Source organism: Thermobia domestica, chromosome 16, assembly GCF_964235325.1.
Source record: "Thermobia domestica chromosome 16, izTheDome1.hap1.1, whole genome shotgun sequence".
Classification (NCBI taxonomy): domain Eukaryota; kingdom Metazoa; phylum Arthropoda; class Insecta; order Zygentoma; family Lepismatidae; genus Thermobia; species Thermobia domestica.
Window position 1 is genome coordinate 137003895 of NC_137469.1, and position 20801 is coordinate 137024695.

General features: G+C 32.5%; 1 protein-coding gene across 1 annotated transcript in view; it reads right to left on the reverse strand.

The window, feature by feature from the left end:
• The window catches only part of LOC145673452 (tyrosine-protein kinase receptor torso-like), a 292790-nt gene that overhangs the window by 27387 nt on the left and 244602 nt on the right, over window positions 1-20801 (reverse strand). The window contains exons 14-17 of the mRNA XM_081743164.1: window positions 13178-13392; window positions 8842-8979; window positions 4321-4491; window positions 1052-1251 (exon numbers count right to left, since the gene is read on the reverse strand). Of these exons, the coding sequence (XP_081599290.1) occupies window positions 1052-1251; window positions 4321-4491; window positions 8842-8979; window positions 13178-13392 (724 nt within the window). The remainder of the gene's footprint in view (window positions 1-1051; window positions 1252-4320; window positions 4492-8841; window positions 8980-13177; window positions 13393-20801) is intronic.

Genomic DNA, 20801 nt, shown 5'->3' on the forward strand with positions numbered 1-20801 from the left:
GAAACCGGAAATGGCTATTTTAACCACTTCCAGTTTGAATAGAGGGTTAACGGGGAAGATGTAACCTTTTCTTGGGATGTTGAATCGATTGTAGAAAACCCCTTTTCGATATCTTTTACAGCTTTTGTTTTGATACTGTCGACAGACAGAGAGACTAATGGACATGGCCATTCTACAAGACTACCGACACTTATGCATAACATAGTTAAGAAGTCTAATTATCACAGGTATATCAGTAATATTGAAAAGTTTCTATAAGATTATAGAAATATAAACTATTTTGTGTATATAACCGCGTCTATGAACATCAATTAGTTTGTTTAATTCATGAAAGTTCGTACGACCACATTTTGTGCAAACTCTGATCAAGTGTAACAGCAGTCTAAACCATTGGCCGACAACTAGTCAAAATGGTATTTTATTCTGTGCTGTATATTAGGCTACCATCTGTCCAATTTACGACTAGCCAGTTGTAACCGAAGTTGGTCGTAAGAAATCTCTAACTGTATATACAGAGCCGTATTTATACTTGCTAATAAAAATGGGGCGTCATTCAGAGCAGAAATATTTTTTAAAAAGGACATTATTATTATTATTTTGAAAGTCATTTACGTATTACGCAAACTGGCTCTACTCTCAGTGAAAATGTGATTAAAACAAATGTGTAAGTGCTGTCTGCTCCTCTGAAAATCAAGATGGACGAACTTCAGGATTTAATTCTTTTTATCAAACGAAATAACATGTATATAACAAATAAAGTTCTACTTCTCTCATGCACCGCTTACGTAGTGACAAATCAGTGAATAGGAATTCATTTTATGGATACGACTTCCAATGTTAGGCATTTAAATGCCGTCCGTACATCAATTTCTTTCGAAGTATCAGATATTTAAACATGCCACCAACATTTTGACACACTTCTAAGTGAAGTATTTTCCTCCATATTTATTTTCATTCGTATAAAGAATCACTTCCGTTAGTCAGAAACGAGGCCTATGATTCACACCATTACTCTCGAAATAATTAACTGGGAAAATAAACAAAGACCCACCTGATTTCATGTAACTGGAGAGATCTTTGGACATTTGAGAATCTTGTGAATGGTAGAGCGAATGGTGAAGTGTTATGTTAGTGTCGTTCAATGGATTTTTCTTGATAGGTTGAAGATAGGGTACAGATTCTCTTCCAGGCGGGTGTTTATCCGTAGGCGTTAGCGGCTCAGACTCGTCTTCGCTGTTATGTTCACTTTCGCTGGAAAACAAAATATATCAATAATAAACTGGCTATCAAATAACCTACAAGGAAAGAAAGACAAAAATTGCAGAGTCATAAAAACAACTTACAGGGAATGGAATTAAGCCATCCCATGCAGGTACTATGAACGAGATTTTATTCTGTGCTTTGTGATGAATGGAAAGGTAGACTGTCACAATATTTGCATATAGTCAGGCCCGTATTTAGGTAAGTTCTATTCTGTGCTCGAGCACAAGGCGGCAGAATTTAGCGGGTGGCAAAATTTTGGATTTTTTTTTGAAGATTCACAATAAAGTAATATTTAAAACTAGCAATCCGCAGAGTCCAGCGCAAGCGCAAGAAAATATGTTAGTGTGTTTAATTCGCTCGAATTACAGTAGTTACTAATTAGCTTATCTTATTATTTTTAAAAAGTCATGCTCTTCCACTCCACCCCAAGGGATGAGGATGAACTTGAACATCATGAAAACTAATACCGCTAATTTCAGCGACCTCGAGAACTATGAATTCAACACTAATATCTGTCTTTTCGATTACTTTTAAGATCTCGCTTCCTCCTTGGGGAGTGGAGTATGACCTTGAAGATGAATTGGATTAAAACTGTCACTATTCATCTCAGAGACCCCAAAAACTATGAATTCAACTCTAATTTTGGTCGTTTTCGGGGGACGGGAAATTATTTAGAGTACAGGGGCGAACAATATATAAATACGTGCCTGTATCTAGTGTATGCAAAACTATCGATAGTGTGCGTGACACACAGGGTGAACGTCTTCTGTGCCATTTCTCGGGTAAAGGTTTGAAAATGAACTAAAATGAATTTTTCCTTCAACGTGACGGTTATCCACTTGATCCCAGAGTAAAGGAAACGGATAGTAATGGACGTGAGTGATAAACGAAGAATTAATTGGTGCAATAAGAATGATAAGAAACGGAAGAACTATGGGAAAACTAACAGACACAATGTTTTCTTTTTTTTTCACGAACTCTTTTGACCTATCAACGAAGAATTAATTGGTGGAATGAGAATGAGAAGAAACAAAAGAACCATGGAAAAACTCAGACAAGTACTTCTTTCCACAAACTCTTTTGACCTGGGATCGAACCAAATGAACTCTCTGCCAGTAGGCCGTTGTGTTTTCCATGGGTAAAGGTTGTTATTCGTATTTTTTTGAATGGAAACAATAATTGGGGAATAACTTGCAATTTCCACAAAACTGAACAAAGATTCTAGTGAGTTTCCAACAAGATTAGGCGCCATCTCATTGTCACATGGATATAAAAAGAATGATAAAAAATACGTCTCCTAAAAAGTGTAAATGGAATATAGGCTGATTGTAATAGTATACTTTAAAAAAAAATCTATAAGAATTAAAGTACATGTGAAAAGTTAAAGGAATAATAAAAATATAAAACATAACGAGAAAATAACTCAAAGAATAGGAACAACAATAAAACAACTTATTTAAAAGCAAAAAAGAAAGTCTAAAGAGATTCAACGCCATGTTAAGCAGATAAATTTTATTTTGTTAAGGTGTTCCCATTATTTTGGTAACTATGTATAAATATTTTGTCAGCACTGGTGTAACAATTATGCATAATTGCAATACTAATCAGATACTAATGCAATATTCTGCAAACAACAACTAAACTAACTTCTTTTTCTTTTGTATTTTCCAGAATCAAAGAAGTGGAATGTGTCGTAATCAAAAACGAAGGTTATAATTAACAGAAAGGAAGACAGTATAGTAACTTCAGTTTGTTTTACAATAACAGAACCTCGCAAAACGTATCCATATCCTAACCTTACAATTAAAGGACCTACTCCTCAGGAAATTACACAGTGTTGAAGCTGAGTTTTTTTTAAATGATTTGATGTGTATTTGTTTAAACTAGAACATATTGGACTTTTAGATCGCATAGGCAATTTTTTAAAACCCCAGAACAAGAACATTAAAATAAAAACCTTACGAAATACAGTCACTTAATGTTATCGAGAATAATCTTTTAAGTACTCACGGGTATTTCTGTATTTATATTAATGTAGAGCTAATTTCGGTAGGTTAAACATTATTTTTTACAGAACAATACTGAATGACATAATCTTAACGAAATGAAATGTAATCTTTAGTTTAATGCTCCATTATTGGGCCGTTGAGGCTGAAGGAGACGGATGATTAATGACAGTGAAAGATTATAATAAATATATAAAATGAAATAAATGGTGAAATGAGAATGTGGGAGGAAATGGGAAAATCTCGAGAAAACCCAAGATACAATGTTGTCTACTACAAACTAGGTGGTCGGGATCGAGCTAGGAATTCCCCGCACAAGAGGTGAGAACAATAATACTGAAGCACTGCACTCCTGAATTTAAGTTAACGAAAGTACAGTACAATAAAGAGAAAATTGCAACTCAGGACCTTGCAAGAATGTTTTAAGCCTAAAACCAACACCAACCCTTCAATATTGCTCCGCAGAAGGTAGCTTTCAAGTACCGAAAATAATTAACTGATCTTGAAATGTAAATACAGGAATATCTGACTATTTCAGATATAATCATGGGTTCGTTACAGGAAATAGTTAAAATATAAACAATTATAAGCTAAATTTAGTTATATGTACAGGATTCATTTTTATTTTAACTTGAAAAAATGTAATTTTAGTAACTTTCTTGAAACCTTTCCATAATCATATTTCAATATGCTACAGATTCTACCTAAGGACGTTAGCATAAAAATATATTTACAATCTTAAGCGTGAAATAATGATTAATCGAACTTCCACTTTCTTGGACAGGAGTTACGCTATGAAAGAAATGGCCCTGCATGGTAGTTGTAATATAGAACTTCTACTACTACTACTTTCATCGAGAATCCAATCTTCTATTAATCGGTCAGGATAAACATGTGAAAGTACTACAAGTTGCTGTGAATAATAAGCACTTTTTTCTTTAATGCTACTTTTATAACGCACGAGTATACGATCACAGCGACACTGAGATAGCCACCATTAGGCTAACAATTTTTCTTTCTCTTGACTACTATTTTTCTATAAGATACTTACGCAGAAGACTCATGTGGAATGAAGGATATGACATCATCACAGCTGATATCAAGATTGAGGTAAGGTTGAGAGGAACATCGCTCTAATAAAGATTCAAGGCGTACACGAAGCTGCGTAAACGTTGGTCGATCGCAAGGCTTATCTTGCCAACACGCTAACATTATTTCATAGCTAAAAGTAGAAAAAAAAAAAAAACAAACAAATTACAACATTCAAATTTCACTTAATACAAAAGTATGACTTAAAACATCCAAATTTTGCTAAATAATAGTAACAGACGAATATTTCTTACATATATTGTTGCATGAGTTACCTTTGTCTAAAAATGCAGGCACACACATGAATTCGACTTCTCGGTTTGTCAGAAGAGATGAGAAGGGAAATTGACTTCTTTAATGTAAACAATTCACTATGGAAAAAGGAGTTTAAAGTAATATCTGAAATAACTTTGCAAATACGTTTTCAATTTTGTAAGTACAAAATCTATGAATTAACTATCCAACGTGCGCGTAGGTATTTATTTGACCAGGTTGGAATTTTATGTCGTTAAAATTTGTATTTCTGAAAAGTTAATTAATTTGCGAAATTAATTTTTACATTGACGAATCTCATGAATACTAGTCGGTTATGGTGTCTAAACGAATACACAATAGAAAACTGGAGTATCTGAGGTTTGACGACGGTGAAATTGTTCCAAAGCAAACAGAGCTATCACTGAAGAAATGCTTCTATCCGTGAAAACACGTCAACCGTGAGACACTGTCGAACCCATGTCAACTTTTGTAGCATTGTTCTGGGACACTTGGATGTCCTGGATTGAGCTCTCTGGCAGTTGATTTACAAAGGGATTTGCTGTCTTCATTGTTAAGAAAATCTGTTTAGCATCTGACAAGTAAACCTTACGTTTGGGTGAATCGAGTTGCTGACTGAGACACATATGAGAAAGTAGTACTAAATGTGGTCAGTATTTCAGTGAAGTTTTAGGTGCGAAGCTCCAGGGGTTTAGGAGATACAGCTACCAGAACATCACATGGAAGTACAGAATAGTCTTCATACAGTTGGAGGTAAAAGCTCTGTAAGACATCTTGTAACGACAAAAGGTGAATAACAAATATATGGGTACATATTAGGATTAGGGGGAAGTCATATAGTAAGGGTATACCTGACGGCGGCCATCTTGAAATCCGCCATTTTGAATTAAGGTTAAGTTTTTAAAATAGGAATAGGGTCATGTGATACATGATTTAAGGCGCAAATTTAATCAGCAGAACAATGGTGACGTTAATTTTGATTTACGTGCAATTGGTAAAAAGTTACAGGGAAACTAAATATTATTGCAGTATATGTATTAGTCCTTTACCCCACCTTGTAAATTTTGTGTTAATGATAATAATTAAATAAAAAGCAGGTGGATAAATATTAGGTGTATGGTAAGAGTTGTCTTGATGGCGGCCATGTTCAAATCCGTCATTTTGAATCAGACAAAAGTTTTAAACAAAACGCATAACAGTGACACCTTATTAATAGCAAATTTTACCATAACTCCAACGGTATAACCATTTTTGCTTTATCATTAACCAGCATTTTTATCGCATAAACAAGTTGCTAATTTAAGGAAAAATGACCAAAGTGGAATTGAGTCATAATTGAACTTCGGTCTTTCTTCCAGAAAGTCCTGAATTAGTACAATCAGTATGTAGTTCAGAAAAGAGTGCATGACTTGAACAAATGCTCTGCTCACAGTGAGCACACCTGACAAAGGCAAACGAGTTACACTTGACACATTTGTCGTTAACAATTCCGTCAAAGCAGTAGTCGTAAGGAGCGATCCATTTAATTTTGTGCTGGTTAATGATAAAGCAAAAATGGTTATACCGTTGGAGTTATGGTAAAATTTGCTATTAATAAGGTGTCACTGTTATGCGTTTTGTTTAAAACTTTTGTCTGATTCAAAATTGCGGATTTGAATATGGTCGCCATCAAGACAACTCTTACCATACACCTAATATTTATCCATCTGCTTTTTATTTAATTATTATCATTAACACAAAATTTACAAGGTGGGATAAAGGACTAATACATATGCTGCAATAATATTTAATTTCCCTGTAACTTTTTACCAATTGCGCGTAAATCAAAATTAACGTCACCATTGTTCTTCTGATTGAATTTGCGCCTTAAATCATGTATCACATGACCCTATTCCTATTTTAAAAACTTAACCTTAATTCAAAATGGCGGATTTCAAGATGGCCGCCGTCAGGTATACCCTTACTATATGACTTCCCCCTAGTCCTAATATGTACCCATATATTTGTTATTCACCTTTTGTCGTTACAAGAGGTCTTACAGAGCTTTTACCTCCAACTGTATGAAGACTATTCTGTACTTCCATGTGATGTTCTGGTAGCTGTATCTCCTAAACCCCTGGAGCTTCGCATCTAAAACTTCACTGAAATACTGACCACATTTAGTACTACTTTTTCATATGTGTCTAAGTCAGCAACTCGATTCACCCAAACGTAAGGTTTACTTGTGAGTATTGAGCCGGGTGCTATGATGGAATGTTGGTCTTCTACTGGAAGTTGTCGGCAGGATTCCAATCTCAGTGTTCTTTAAAGCTTTTTACGAAACACACTACATCCGAGGCTAGGTGACCGGAATAATTCACTCGTGAACCAACGTCAAATGGAAAAGTTTATAGAAAATCAAAATACCCCTTTTCTTCCTTTGTAAATATTATTTAGGCTTCTTGAATTCTTCTGTCATCAATTTCCACGCTTCTATTCGATGTCCTCCTTTCCATCTTCTGGATTACGGTAATCAGAAAAGATCCAAGATACTCAATTCATGCAATATGCAACGCAAGTTAACGTTAAACAATTTAGCATGTTTATTCGATGTTATTCATTTCGATTTAACCTAAGCTCTTCTTCAAAGCTGCAAGAGTCTGAGAATCAGCTACAAAGACTGATCTCGTCCTCGTAAAATAGCCAGTTAATTTTTAGACATAAATCTATCATTTTTATTTTTAGAATTAAAGCCAAATAAATTAATAAAAAAGAGCAATTGGTTAATAAGATGTCTGGATTGAACATGAATATTTCTCTTTCCGTTTATGTCTATTAAGAAATATCCATACAACATTGTGCCATTGTTTTGCGATCTTTTAATGACGATAGGTCCCGTAGCCATTTCAGTTGGTATCGATGGTGCTGTGTGGTTAACATAAGCGCATTTGTAGGACGTCCACTGCAGAGGCCAATATCTAGAAGTATACGATGAACTGTGTGTTTATATACACTCGTGTTTTGTGCGCTGTTGAAGTCGATTAAAGTCTGGTGTTAATTGTGCCACAGTTTGTGCCCTATCTTGTTGTAGCTACCTCAATAGTCTATGACGTACAATATCTTTAATGAGGTGTGGTCGTCCCATGTCTTGTAGTTTTCTTGTAGTTTGGTGCTGGTTTCACTGTCTCTTTTCCACCTTTGGAAAACAATAATTACGGCAGGTCACGAACACCCGACTAGTACCGCTATTTCCAAGATATTCGTTCCCAACTGTCTGGCCATCACAATCTGGTTTCTACCAAACTTTTCCTACAGCCTTCCCCATTCTACGAACAAGCAATACACCGACTGATCAAGTAAAATCTCTGTAACCGTCTGGAAGCAGTTCTTTTATCTCTCGTGTATCTTATGTTAGCCCAGTGACTTCATTCAAAAAGTAGCGAGTGGTTATAATGTTTAGTGCATATATGAATGTATACATGTTGTGAGTATGTTCATACGTAAGTTTGACGTAGATGTACCGATTTTGATTTTTTTCTTTTCTTTTTGAAAGAGTATGCCTTCCCTGTTGTCCCATATCAATTTCTTTACGATCTGATGGCAATCTCTGGAGACAGATCATGAAGCACCTCAATGCTTCAAGATTATGTTGACAAAAGTTTTTCTATTACATTATATTTCATGTTATGAGATATTGGATTGAACATTTTAATGTATAAATCGAGTACTTCTACGGTTAATATTCATATCTAAATACTGTTTATTCTGACTTTGAATCTACGAATAACTTAAAGAAAAAATCTGACTAAAGCAATCACTTATTACTAATCTGTTCACTTATTACTAATCTGTATTACAGTCGATATATACAGATTGCCGAAACTGTTTCAATCACTTATTACTAACCTGTATTACAGTTGATATATACAGATTACCGAAACTGTTTCAATCACTTATTAATAATCTGTATTACAGTCGATACATACAGATTGCCGTAACTGTTTCATTACCTTCAGCAGACATTCGTTTCATTACCTTGATGAAGGCTGCTAACGTATCTGACAAAGAGAATAATATATTGCCGAAACTGTAGTAATAGTGTTTATTTTGATCAGATGTTATTTTTGTTTAGTTTAATTTATACGGTCGCTGTGTGATTCTCTCTACCATGAAGGGATGATGTAAAGTTAATCAATAATACAATAAAGAGAGCTAACAAAATGTTGCTTACAGTTCTTGGCTGCAATTGTTAGGCTTTTCCATCCTGTATCCAGATTTGAGAAGAGGATACACTTGGTTGGCTGGAATTCCAGGATAGGGACTGCCCCCTAATGTCACTATTTCCCACAAGAGGACACCAAAAGACCACCTGGAAAGAAAGAAAAAATTTATAAAGTTACTCTGTATTTTCAGTATATATTCTAGCGTAGTCTGAGGCCTTCAATCAGAGACAACGCAGTACTAAGAGATGTGATATTGGGAGTCAGATTTTTTTCTCACTCTCAAGTTTACACCTGATAAAATGTCATTTTAAGACATGTTCACGTTTTTCTCTGTGTCTTTTTTATTAGAGCCCTCACTTACACACCATTCTTTTTCTGGGTATAGACAGATTTTATGAGTGAAAACATTTAAAAACAGTAAACTTAATTTTAATTAATTAATTTTACAATTAATTTACAAATTTAAGAGTGAAAATAATACCTTTAACTACAGAAGTCCCATAATGTTAGAACAGAAAACTTTTATTTGAAGTTAGCCGAAGTATGTACGTAATAATACGACCGTCTACTATTTATGAAAAACTTAGGTGTTGAACTTAGTATTTAACGCAACTGCTTGAAGACTATTTGTTCCAAGGTAACATGCTGCTGTTATATTAGTTTTCAGCGTAACGTGTTAACATGAAGTGAATACATTCGTTTTTACATATAGCTTTAGTAATTTGTGCTTGTACTTCATACTATGATAACCGAGGCGTTCTAGTACTAGATATTTATTTAGCGAAGTTCTGTTTCCAATATGCTTGTAATCCATTCTCAAAAACTGAACCTTCAGAGCAAATTTAATTTTTAAAAAATTACGTAATCTTTAAAAAAAACTTGAATCAATAAAGTAGTAATTTAAATATTTAAAATTTAGAAGGGTTTGATATCCTTACTTAACTTAGAAGCGCTTTGATCTAACCGGTTTTTGTCGAATTATCATATATATATATATACTTTTTAAATGTAATTGTTTTTATTATTGTAATTTATATATATATTTGTATATACGTATTAAAATTATATTTTCTCATATAACACATTAAATACAGTTTGATTCTCATTTATATGGTGCTCTCTGTCACTTTTTTTTTTTGGACAAAATATCTCCAACGTTCCTTTCTTAAGAAATGAACACCATGGTATGAAAATAATTTTAATTGAATATTAGCTCTTTGATATACAAATATTTGTATTTGTATTTTATTTTTCATCCCTTTTCGTACATTGAATACAAGGAAATGTACTACACCAGTAGCTTCCAAACTTGTTTACCTTACACATCCCTTCATAAACGCTGCATACTTTATGCCCTCCCTCTTGTTTACTAGTTGGTCATATGTATTTTTTGTCTGACTATCTGGGATTTCAGATGCAGGATTGAATTCTCAAACCTTCAATAATAACCTACGCTACGTATTATATAAAAGAGTAGTAGTAAAGTGCAAGTTGGTATATAAACTCATAAATAATAATAATAATAATAATAATAATAATAATAATAATAATAATAATAATAATAATAATAATAATAATAATAATAATAATACAGGGAATGTGTGTTTCAGCGCATTTGATTCCGCTCCTAAAGAGAGACAGACAAGGTATCGAAATGTGGAGTTGTAGATGTTAAATTTATTATATATATTCTTAATTAAAAGTAACTTTATTCATGTTTCAGCGTCTGCGAAAATTCCTATTCTAAAGAGAGAAAGGGGGACATTTTCTATAATATTAAGAGATTTCCCACTATTTATGCAGAAAATGCTTAATGTAAGGATTCCCTGAAGTTAAGATGTGAAATTCGTTACATGAGCTCGTAATTAAAAATAAGAGAACACACATATTTCAGCTTTTACGAATATTCTGCTTCTGAAAGAGAAATTATTTCATCTCCACTTTCATATATTTCAACTTATTCGTATAAGTCCAGGTCATACGAATATATTTTGAAACGTGAGATATGGTTACAACATAAAACTTCTCTTGTTACGAAAGCAATAAAAAAGAAAGTAATATTTTGGAATATGTATGCTAAGGGAAGTAAAGGAGGTTCAATGAAAGGATTTGGGAAATTAGATTAGAAGGATGGCTCGTTCAGGAACATGTGAGTAAGTTCAGTATATGCACGAACCAAAGGAAAGGAAGAAATAGCAAAAAGAATCATTCTACGACAAACTAGAGGAGATATGCAATAAAGCACAGAATAATATTGGAATAATAATGGGGGAATTCAATACCAAAGTTGGTAAACAGGAATTTCAGACACAGGCAAAGAAACATATACTACACGATATAAGTAATCAAGCAATAGTCACTGACTTTATAGCTAACTCATTAGATGGAGGATTCCAAGTTGACGTAATAATATTTTATATATATATATATATATATATATATATATATATATATATATATATATATATATATATATACTTTGAGAAGGCTTTCGACAGATTAAGTCATAAAATACTGTTAAACAATTAAATCTTTATAATAATTTTTCTTCGGCCTTCACCATTTTTTTTCCATCATATCTGAGTGAACGTAATCACATAGTCGTGAATGAAGAATTTAAATCAGACGAGTACTTTGCGTTATCAAGAGTTCCACAAGGCTTCAACTTAGATCCGTTTCTATTTCTACGCCAAGATATACGCCAAGATAAAATTTGTGTATGATTGTCTTGATTTACAACACGACCTAGAAAGTATTGTGAACTGGTGTTCAGTTAATCAACTTGGAGTAAATATACACAAATGTAATGTATTATCATTAGCAAAAACAAAGAACTCTTCAATATGATTATAAGCTTACTAATAGTTCTATAGGTAGACTTAATATAGTTAAAGATCTGGGTATTACATTTTACCTTAAATTAACGTTCATTAAATACACCGAAAATGTTATTCATGATGCGTTTAAAGTAATAGGATTCATAATTAGAAGTTGTAAGGATTTCAGAAATATTGCAACACTCTTGAAAATGTATTATTCATATGTACGCACTAAGTTGGAATATGCTGTCGTGATTTGGATTCCTCGCCAAACAAAAATATCGCCAACAAATTGAAAGAGTTCAATCAAAATTTCTAAGGTATTTGATACATAAAATAACTGAAATTTATCCCCCCTTTGAAAGTAATAGTACGCTGATAGACAATTTTAATATTTACTCATAAGAACAAAGGCGTAATATTGCCAATCTCGTACTACTCCAAAAAATAGTTCAAATTGAAATCGACTGTTCAAACTTTATATCTTCATTATATTTCCATGTTCCTTCAGTTAGAACTAGAACCAATAATATTTATATCAGGCAATCAAAGCTAACATATACCCTTAATGTTCTTTTAACAGACGTAAAAACAAAAGAGGAAGTGGTTCTCAATTCAATCCTTTACATATATTGTAATGTTTATGTGGGTAGAGACAATGATAGTCCGGGATTCTAGCCCTTCAACTAATTTATTTTATAAATATTATTACAAAATAGTCTTTTATCTACAATATCTTAAAATCTTTCTTATGACCAGTGAGATGAAGGAAGGAAATATTTTATACGGGAACCCTTTAGCTCATAGCTACCTCCAAGGAGTCTTGCAACGACTTCAGGATATGTACATTTTTTGTAACTTCCTTAGCTCATGGCAGCCTCTAGAGGTTCGGGTAGTGGTTAGGAATCCCCTTAGCTCATGGCAGCCTCCAGGGATTTAGGCAAGGTAGACTCCTTCGTCTAGGGCGATCTTAGGAGCAGGTTAAGTGATCAGTGGTCAAGGTCCATTTTTATAGGTCATTTCTGGGTGCCTCTTTCCTACTCGGTTCCCGTCGTGCTGGCTTCGTGCCTTCCTGGTTTTATATGAATCGTCTGTTGTGCTGATGCTTGTAAACAATAACACATGTTGCCTGAATAACATGTGCTCACACTGAAAGGTAGAGATCCTTACGAATTATATATATATATATATATATATATATATATATATATATATATATATATATATTGGGTACGTTAACGCATAATTTCGACATTGTTGCATCTGTTTTGATGATGCTGACTGTTTCAAAGAATATATCTTCCCGGTGGTTTCATGTAAATTTCTTTAAGATCTGATGCTAATCTTTGAAGCTAGATCATGAAACAGCTCAACGGATGCTGTGTTGAAGTTGGTTAAGATTTTTTGCTGAAAGAAGTTTTATGATTATTTTGTTGAATTTTCAATGTATGGCGAAACTATTGGGTATAACCCGCATTAAGATAAATAAAAGTCACTTAATAAATCAATCTGTGTGGATACTTACACGTCACTTCGTGTGGTATAAATTTGGCGTGAGAGGGACTCAATAGCCATCCACTTAATGGGCACTTTGCCTAAACCAGTCTTCTTGTAAACATTTTGTTCATATACATCACGACTCAAACCAAAGTCAGCAATTTTCACTAATTTGTTTTCACAGACTAGAACATTTCGGGCTGCCAAATCCCTGTGTACTACACGATTACCTGATAGGTATTCCTGGAAAGAAGACAAAACGAAATGACATGATACTTTTCAACACGAAACTGCAAATATAAGATTATAAATCATACGTTGCGTACAATAATGTGCGAAGTGTTTTACAGAGAATAACAACATAAGAAGAAAACGTAGAATATAAATGGCAAATCATGAGAAAATCAAGACAGACATGAACAAAGTAATAGAAAATTATGCAACACAGGTTAGAAACAATTCGTCTTACATTTATAAACGCAAGTCATTTTAAAATGCAAAATAGTATAAACTAGGATAAACAAACACAGTAAGGAGTAATTTATTTCATTTTGGTTGTTTTAACTGTTTACATACATTGCCATATGTCCCTCATAAAACAATTTATAAATTCATCATTTTAGGCAAGATTAATTCATCACTAAAATTTAACATACAACATGATACAAATTCTACGTTAAATTCAATAAAATAAAACTACATACAGTAGCTTTTGTCAATCTCGAATCCAAGTACTTTCCAGTAAGTCAAATAATAATAATAATAATAATAATAATAATAATAATAATAATAATAATAAAATGCAGCACCTTAACAGACAAAAGTAAACATATATTGCATACAACGTAGCGTTCAACATATATTATTTACTGAAACAATAACAAAAAGTAATAAAATAACATAGTATCGGATTAATAATAATTTCTTGTCAAATTAATACCAAATATTTTTTTAGCCTGAAAATAGATACCATCGTCAAAAATACTACAAATGATGTTCATCGAGCTTAAAAATTTTTGCTTTTCTAGTAATTAAAAATTGTTATCTCGAATTATATTAAAAGAATTGGCTATTCCTCCTTAAATTACAGATTTTGGACTCAAGGGAATTAATGTTGATCTATTTGTCATATTATACATTGATACCCTTACATTATGTAGGCAGTATTCACTATGATATCTATTGTCTAGTATTTTCTGAATAAAATCTTTTTCTGTTTCTATACGTTGTCTTCTGTCATTTAATATCTGTAATCCCCAAAATTGATTCCAGTATTCGTACTACGTGCTTACTAATCTCTATTCATTTTATGACATGTAACATTTTATAATATAGGATTGACTCAATTTTGTTTGCTAATGTTGTACACATCCTATTCCAAATAACTACATCAAAATTTAGTCTTGATCTTGCAAGTATCTTACACAAATATATATATAAGCTGGTAGTTTTAAACTCAGGGCATTGTTTGAAAACTAACCCAATTATTCTTCTAGTCACTTGGACTGTATTATTAATATGATAGCTAAACTTCACATTTCTGTCGAACACTATGACTAAATTTTTAACATGTTCAGCTTTGTGCAATGTTATACCATTAACTACATATTTGCTAACTAGTACTGGGTTTTGATAATATATGACATATTTAGTTTTTTCAAAATTTATTTTTAATAAGTTACTTTTATACCATATATTAACAATATCTAAATCTTTTTGTAGTAAATAGTTATCATACACAAAATATTTGAATAATTTTCTCAAGGAAAAATAAATAAATAACATAGAGGAAGAAGAAAGAGTTCCAAAGGAAATCCCTAAGGTATGCCATTCTTTATATAAACATGACTAGAAATTATTTGGCCAATTTATACTCTGAATTTTCTGTTCGCAAAGTAGCTCAAAAATAGGTACACTTCTCCAAAATATAACTTTTCATGCTTGAATTTTTAAAGTCCCTTAAAACTGCCAGTTTGGCAACAATGCATTCGAAGTAATAGGAGGGGAAGTCACTAGAAAAATATAACGATACTTCAGAACACAACTCTCAGTTCGATGTTAGAAATACTCAGCATCTCTTTTGTTACTCAATATGATGATACTTTAAAAACAAAATAGTATATTGGTAAATGTAGAAAACTTTGTTGTAGGTAAAACACACACGCTTTTCGACCACAAAAGTCGTTAAAGAAAAGGTTGTTAAGGAGTTCGTTACCTAGCCATACAACTGGAGAAAAACTTTTTGTTTCGATAGAGTTACCTACTAAGTTGTTTCTTTTTGTGGAGGTTCAATACTTTTGAACCTGGTTCGAATCCAATTGGGTCATTTTGTTTTGTAACTTTTCAGTTATGAAATGAAATGAAATTTTGAGTTTTACGTCCCACGGTTATGCCGGTTAGGCTAAAGGAGACGGTGATAATGAGTAATGAATGAAATGGTGGAATGAAGAAAGTGGGAGGAAAGGGGAGAACCCCGAGAAAACCCACGCACACGGTGTTTGTCCACCACAAAGTTCACTTGGCGGGAGCAAACTTTTCAGTTATTCTTGCCGTACAGTTGTATAGTATATGTATTACACGGAAGTGACTGATCACTTTGTAACCTATCCGAAACTACGAAGACGCACAGCCGAAAAAAAAACTTTTCTATATATTCCAATGTAATTCCTCCTTAGTGCAAATCACTTCTTACATCATTCCACAAGATTTTCGTAAACTTGAAAATATATCCAGAGTTCTAGTGTTCAGGAAATCACTATTAGAAATAATAACTCCTTCATGTTGTCTTGGCGCATCAGGACGATTTTAGACAGCTTTCCACGACGATTTTACATTGTTTTAGTACTTAAAAGGCTTAATGATTCTCAATAGTATACTCCAGTTACGTATCATCGTTTGCCAAAGTCCATATCATATCCTCAGAGTTCCATAGAAATAAAATGCTATCATTTTACCCCGAACGATCTCACATGAGTATTTTGAGAGTGGCGAAGAGGTGTGTTTTCTACTGTTTTCAAACCTGTTTGCAGGTTCAAAGTGGGGTAAATCATATCGTGAATTACGAATTTTACTATTATAAAATGTGCTTGTATCCTCTGTATAAAAAGATAAATGATGTGATGTACTCGCTCATGTCTTTCTGTAGAAAAGTTTACAAGGGGAGAAATAAAAATAAGTTGGGGCAACACTTGAATAATATTTGATATATCTTAGCTCCGGAGCAGGACGATGTTTCAACTCTGAGAGAAAAGGGATTTACCTCCATACATATTATTCAAATTTCTCCATCCTTTTAAATTATTTTGTCACCTTTACATCTTCGTCTATTTCCCTTCTTTATTCGCAATTCAACTTTCTATATATCTTTTTAGATTCACTAGTGTAGACCTACTTTTACATACTTTTCTTCCCCAGTTTTCCAAAATTTCTTCTATAATCCACGCTGTATAATGCATAACTAGTTAGTCCGTGTATACTGTTAGTCTGCTTCCTTTCAACTGATATATTTTTCTTCGAAATTTCAAACAAATCTGTTTCTATTTTCCCGTCTTTAAACTTTCTACTATCCAACTTGTTATCTCCTACTTTCCGTCCTTACTATAATTTTCAGTGGGATTCCACTTCAACTACCACAAAATTGTGATCCGACAACTTTTGCGTTTTTTTTTCTTACTATTGGCGTTTATCATAATATTCTACTATACTGGTAGGTCATTTACTCCAAATTTTGAGTCCATACACAAAAGTTATTAGGTAACTTCGGTAACTGCTTCGCTTTAATACTACCTATTAATTGTAGTCTTTCTTTACTTCTTTTGTTCTATTCCAATATATCATAGCATTCGGAATTCAAGTTTCACGTAAGTAGATACGCAATATAATACTACTACTTAAAAACAAAGATAACAATAATTTGTTCTTCCTATTTGTTTACTTCTTTCATATAAAAGTATTTTCAGCCTTCATCCACTTTCTCTCCTACACATTTTTTTTTTTTTTTTTTTTTTTTTGAAGTGCGAGTCGTCCTGTTCCCATGCCAGACACACCAGTGATTTCAATGTATAAGCCACAAAGAGAATAATGCACAGAAAACAATCACACTTCTGTGTATCCACCATCACAAAAACTTTTCAACATTCAACTGATGAGGACATTATTGAAACGGCACATCTATTGAATTAGATATCATACGCGACGCTTATACTGCTACTATTACTACTAATAATAATCCAGCATTGGAAAATGGGTACTCAGAAATGAAATAATAAATGCACATAGCACGTTAAGTATGAATGTATGAAAATCCTACTTCAGCATTTGAACGCGAAGTTTATTATCTTAGTACTCTGATTGTATACAACACGACTGCATTTAGTTCATAGATACTTGTACCTGTTGGTCAATAATATTCATTAATCTCCTCGAAACAATAGAATTTTCATAATAGTGTATTAGCACTATTTCTCCTACACAGATATGAGGGAGAAAGAAACAGACACGCACATAATATCAATTATCCAAATAAATTTTGACTGAAGATAAACAGATAGATTGGCATTGCACAAAAAGGAATGGCCAATTATGGAAGATGGATAAAACTTTGTTACTAATCACGCATTTGTATGTGGATTCTTTACAGTAACGAAGTAAGAAACACTTACTTGTCACTGAGGTAAAAGAGCTTGTTCAAGATACCCATACTAATTTCTCAATTTAAATACTGTGAAACAAAATATTAATTTGGTATATATAAAGCTATATAATGCTATTGCCGTTGCCAATAGGATGACCATGACGTAAAGCAACACGAAATTTATATATTCAATTTTCTACATACTGCTTGCAGAAACTATTTGGAGTAATTTTACTAACATTTCATTAAAGTTTAGTCATATGTTAATTAACATTTCAAATACTTATAAATTTCCTCTTTTTATAAAATTCTTAACAATTTTAACATTTTTTAAAAGCATAATTTTGAACTATTTGGAAATATTTAAATAAACGAGAATGAAGAACATAATACTAAGGAATATTATTAGAACAAGACATTGTTGTTTAACGAATTGACAGAATCAAGCTATTCTAAATAAAAAAGTTATTGTAGGCTACGGAATTCGAACTGATGATGGTAGAAAAATTAAAAATATCTAGCGAGTACACGCTAACCAACTACTCTACGAAGGTAAGTTAGGATTCGCTAACTTAATAAACATATACAGTAAAACCTGTCGTCAGCGGAATCAAACGAAACTCGCAAAAATTTCCGTTAAAGATAGGTTTCCGGTTAACATAGATAGATCTATCAAAAAAAAAATCCATATATATAATGGACACACTGAGATAAAATAAGATGCTGTACGTAAAATTACGTAAAATACCTTAGTCATTTTATAGTATTTATTTCTACTACAAATTAATGCACGCAAAACTTAAAATGAACAGAAAAACATTGTACACACGTTAACTTTTTCTAATAGTAATTTTTTTGTACACATCGCTGCTTGTCTGCTCAACTTCCTGCAGAGGCTTTAGCATAAGAAACCACAGTACTTAGGTAAACATATCAGTGTCATTTTTCCGTGGGGTAAATTGTTGCAATTCCTTTAAACTTTCCACAGAATTTTCATAAGTATTTAGCCTACACTCTTCTTCCAACTCAAGACCATATTTCTCTTCTTCCTCCACCTCCTCTTCTCCTATCAAACTTTCCAGATAATTCTCAATTAAAGCATTATATCCGTTGTGTTTACTTCGGTTTGCACATCACTGGCTGTTTTGCTAAAAATATGTCTAGCCTCTCATAGGATGTCTGAAAACTTTCTAAATACTGCACTTCGAAACCTAGTCCGTAGAAAATAGGTTTTACTGTATAAGGAAATCACTAACACAAAGTGCCTGGTCGCTTCGCATATTTTGTGGCTTATTTTTATTTAGTCGTTTGTTTACGTGTAAAATGTTTAATATCTATGATTATCAGCGCTATGCCATATGTATAGTAACTAACATTATGAGAGATTTATGTTGTATTTCTAATAAAGCATAAAATTTCCTCTCTCTCTTTGCAAATTTCGATGCGCGTTTGCCACGTTTACGAAAAATAAAACTTAGAATTTGACGGTGAAAGATTCCGAGATTTATTTTTTAATTATGATTTGCTTATTTCTTAATTTTTTGCTGATTTTTTTTTTTTTTTTAGAAATATGAGTTTTCTTTTTCTGCATATTTCCAAGAAGACATGTGACATTTTTTATCATAAGAAAAAAAAGAGTTATTTCTATTTATGTAATTTCTAAAGACATATGACAAAAGATTTGGACACAAATATATATACTTAATTTCAGGAAGTTTATATATTAGATTGAATTAAATGCAAGAGAACTAAAGGCTTCGATCGTTACGCTATTATTAAGAAGGTATAAGCTAAATGATTACAAAAAAACATAATAAAATTCTATTTTGTAATAATAGCATTCATACTATTTTATTATGAAAAGATCCGAAACATTAATGTAAACTCCGTAGTCTATTGACAACCTTTATTTCAAGCGATTATTCACACCATAACCATGTTTTCTATTCAAACAATAAGTTACATGTTTTCGTAACATATTTTTTACAGTTTTAGTTAAAGATATATTATTTACTCAATTGAAAGACTTCCCTTTTGAAATTACCAGCTAAATATATACAATTCATTTTTTAAGTTTTGTTAGCCAGACCTACAAGAAAAAAAAGGAAGATTCACGACTTTTCACGATTGATTCCCAACCTGCATCCGAGAACCGTATAATATAATTAATATTCCATGTATTTTAATTTGAAAATGAATAAATGAATTTATCAATTTGAAACGAAGGAATAAGAATAAATAAAAGAGAACAACTTGACAGAAAAAGTATTCACCAGCTACACTGAGCAATCTTCATGATATCATCATTATCATCATCATCATCTATGGAACGAGAAATCAAACAATCGTTACCTTCAAAATATCCTCCTTCAATAATCAATTACCTACATATTACCTTTCTAATTAATCATCGAATGTTATTATTTCAGCTACCGGTCAATTCGAATAAATTCTATAATTCCTAAATAAAGAAATTATGAGATCAACGATAAACAAACGAAAAATATACTAATACTGATGGAGGCCAATTAAGAAACCGAATTCATTAACTCAAATAATAACATTTCCAAAATTTATTTCAAATATCTGCTAGGTTCTTTTCTTAAGTTTTTGCACTTATTTAAATAAACAGAAGCATTAAATAATATGGAACTCAACAAAACTCAACTCACTAGGGCAACTAATGAGGAAATAAAAAAGAAATAATATTAACCTTTACTAGCAAGGGCAGTCCAAGTAAGAGGAGGAGCCAATGCTGGTGATGAAATTTTTCTTCCAACTTTAGGTTTATCTATAGCATCCATCCAACGGCTACACAGCCTCATTTATTTTCAAAACGAAACAACGAAATGTCGCCTAACCAGACTGGAGCATGGATCTATTAATCAATCACAGGTCAATATTCCAGCCTCTTTAGCATCCACATTATTCTATTAAATTCACAGAATGACTCATAACCTGAACCACGACAATAGCAATCATAGCGCGCAACACGATAATTATACGAATTCCCTATCCT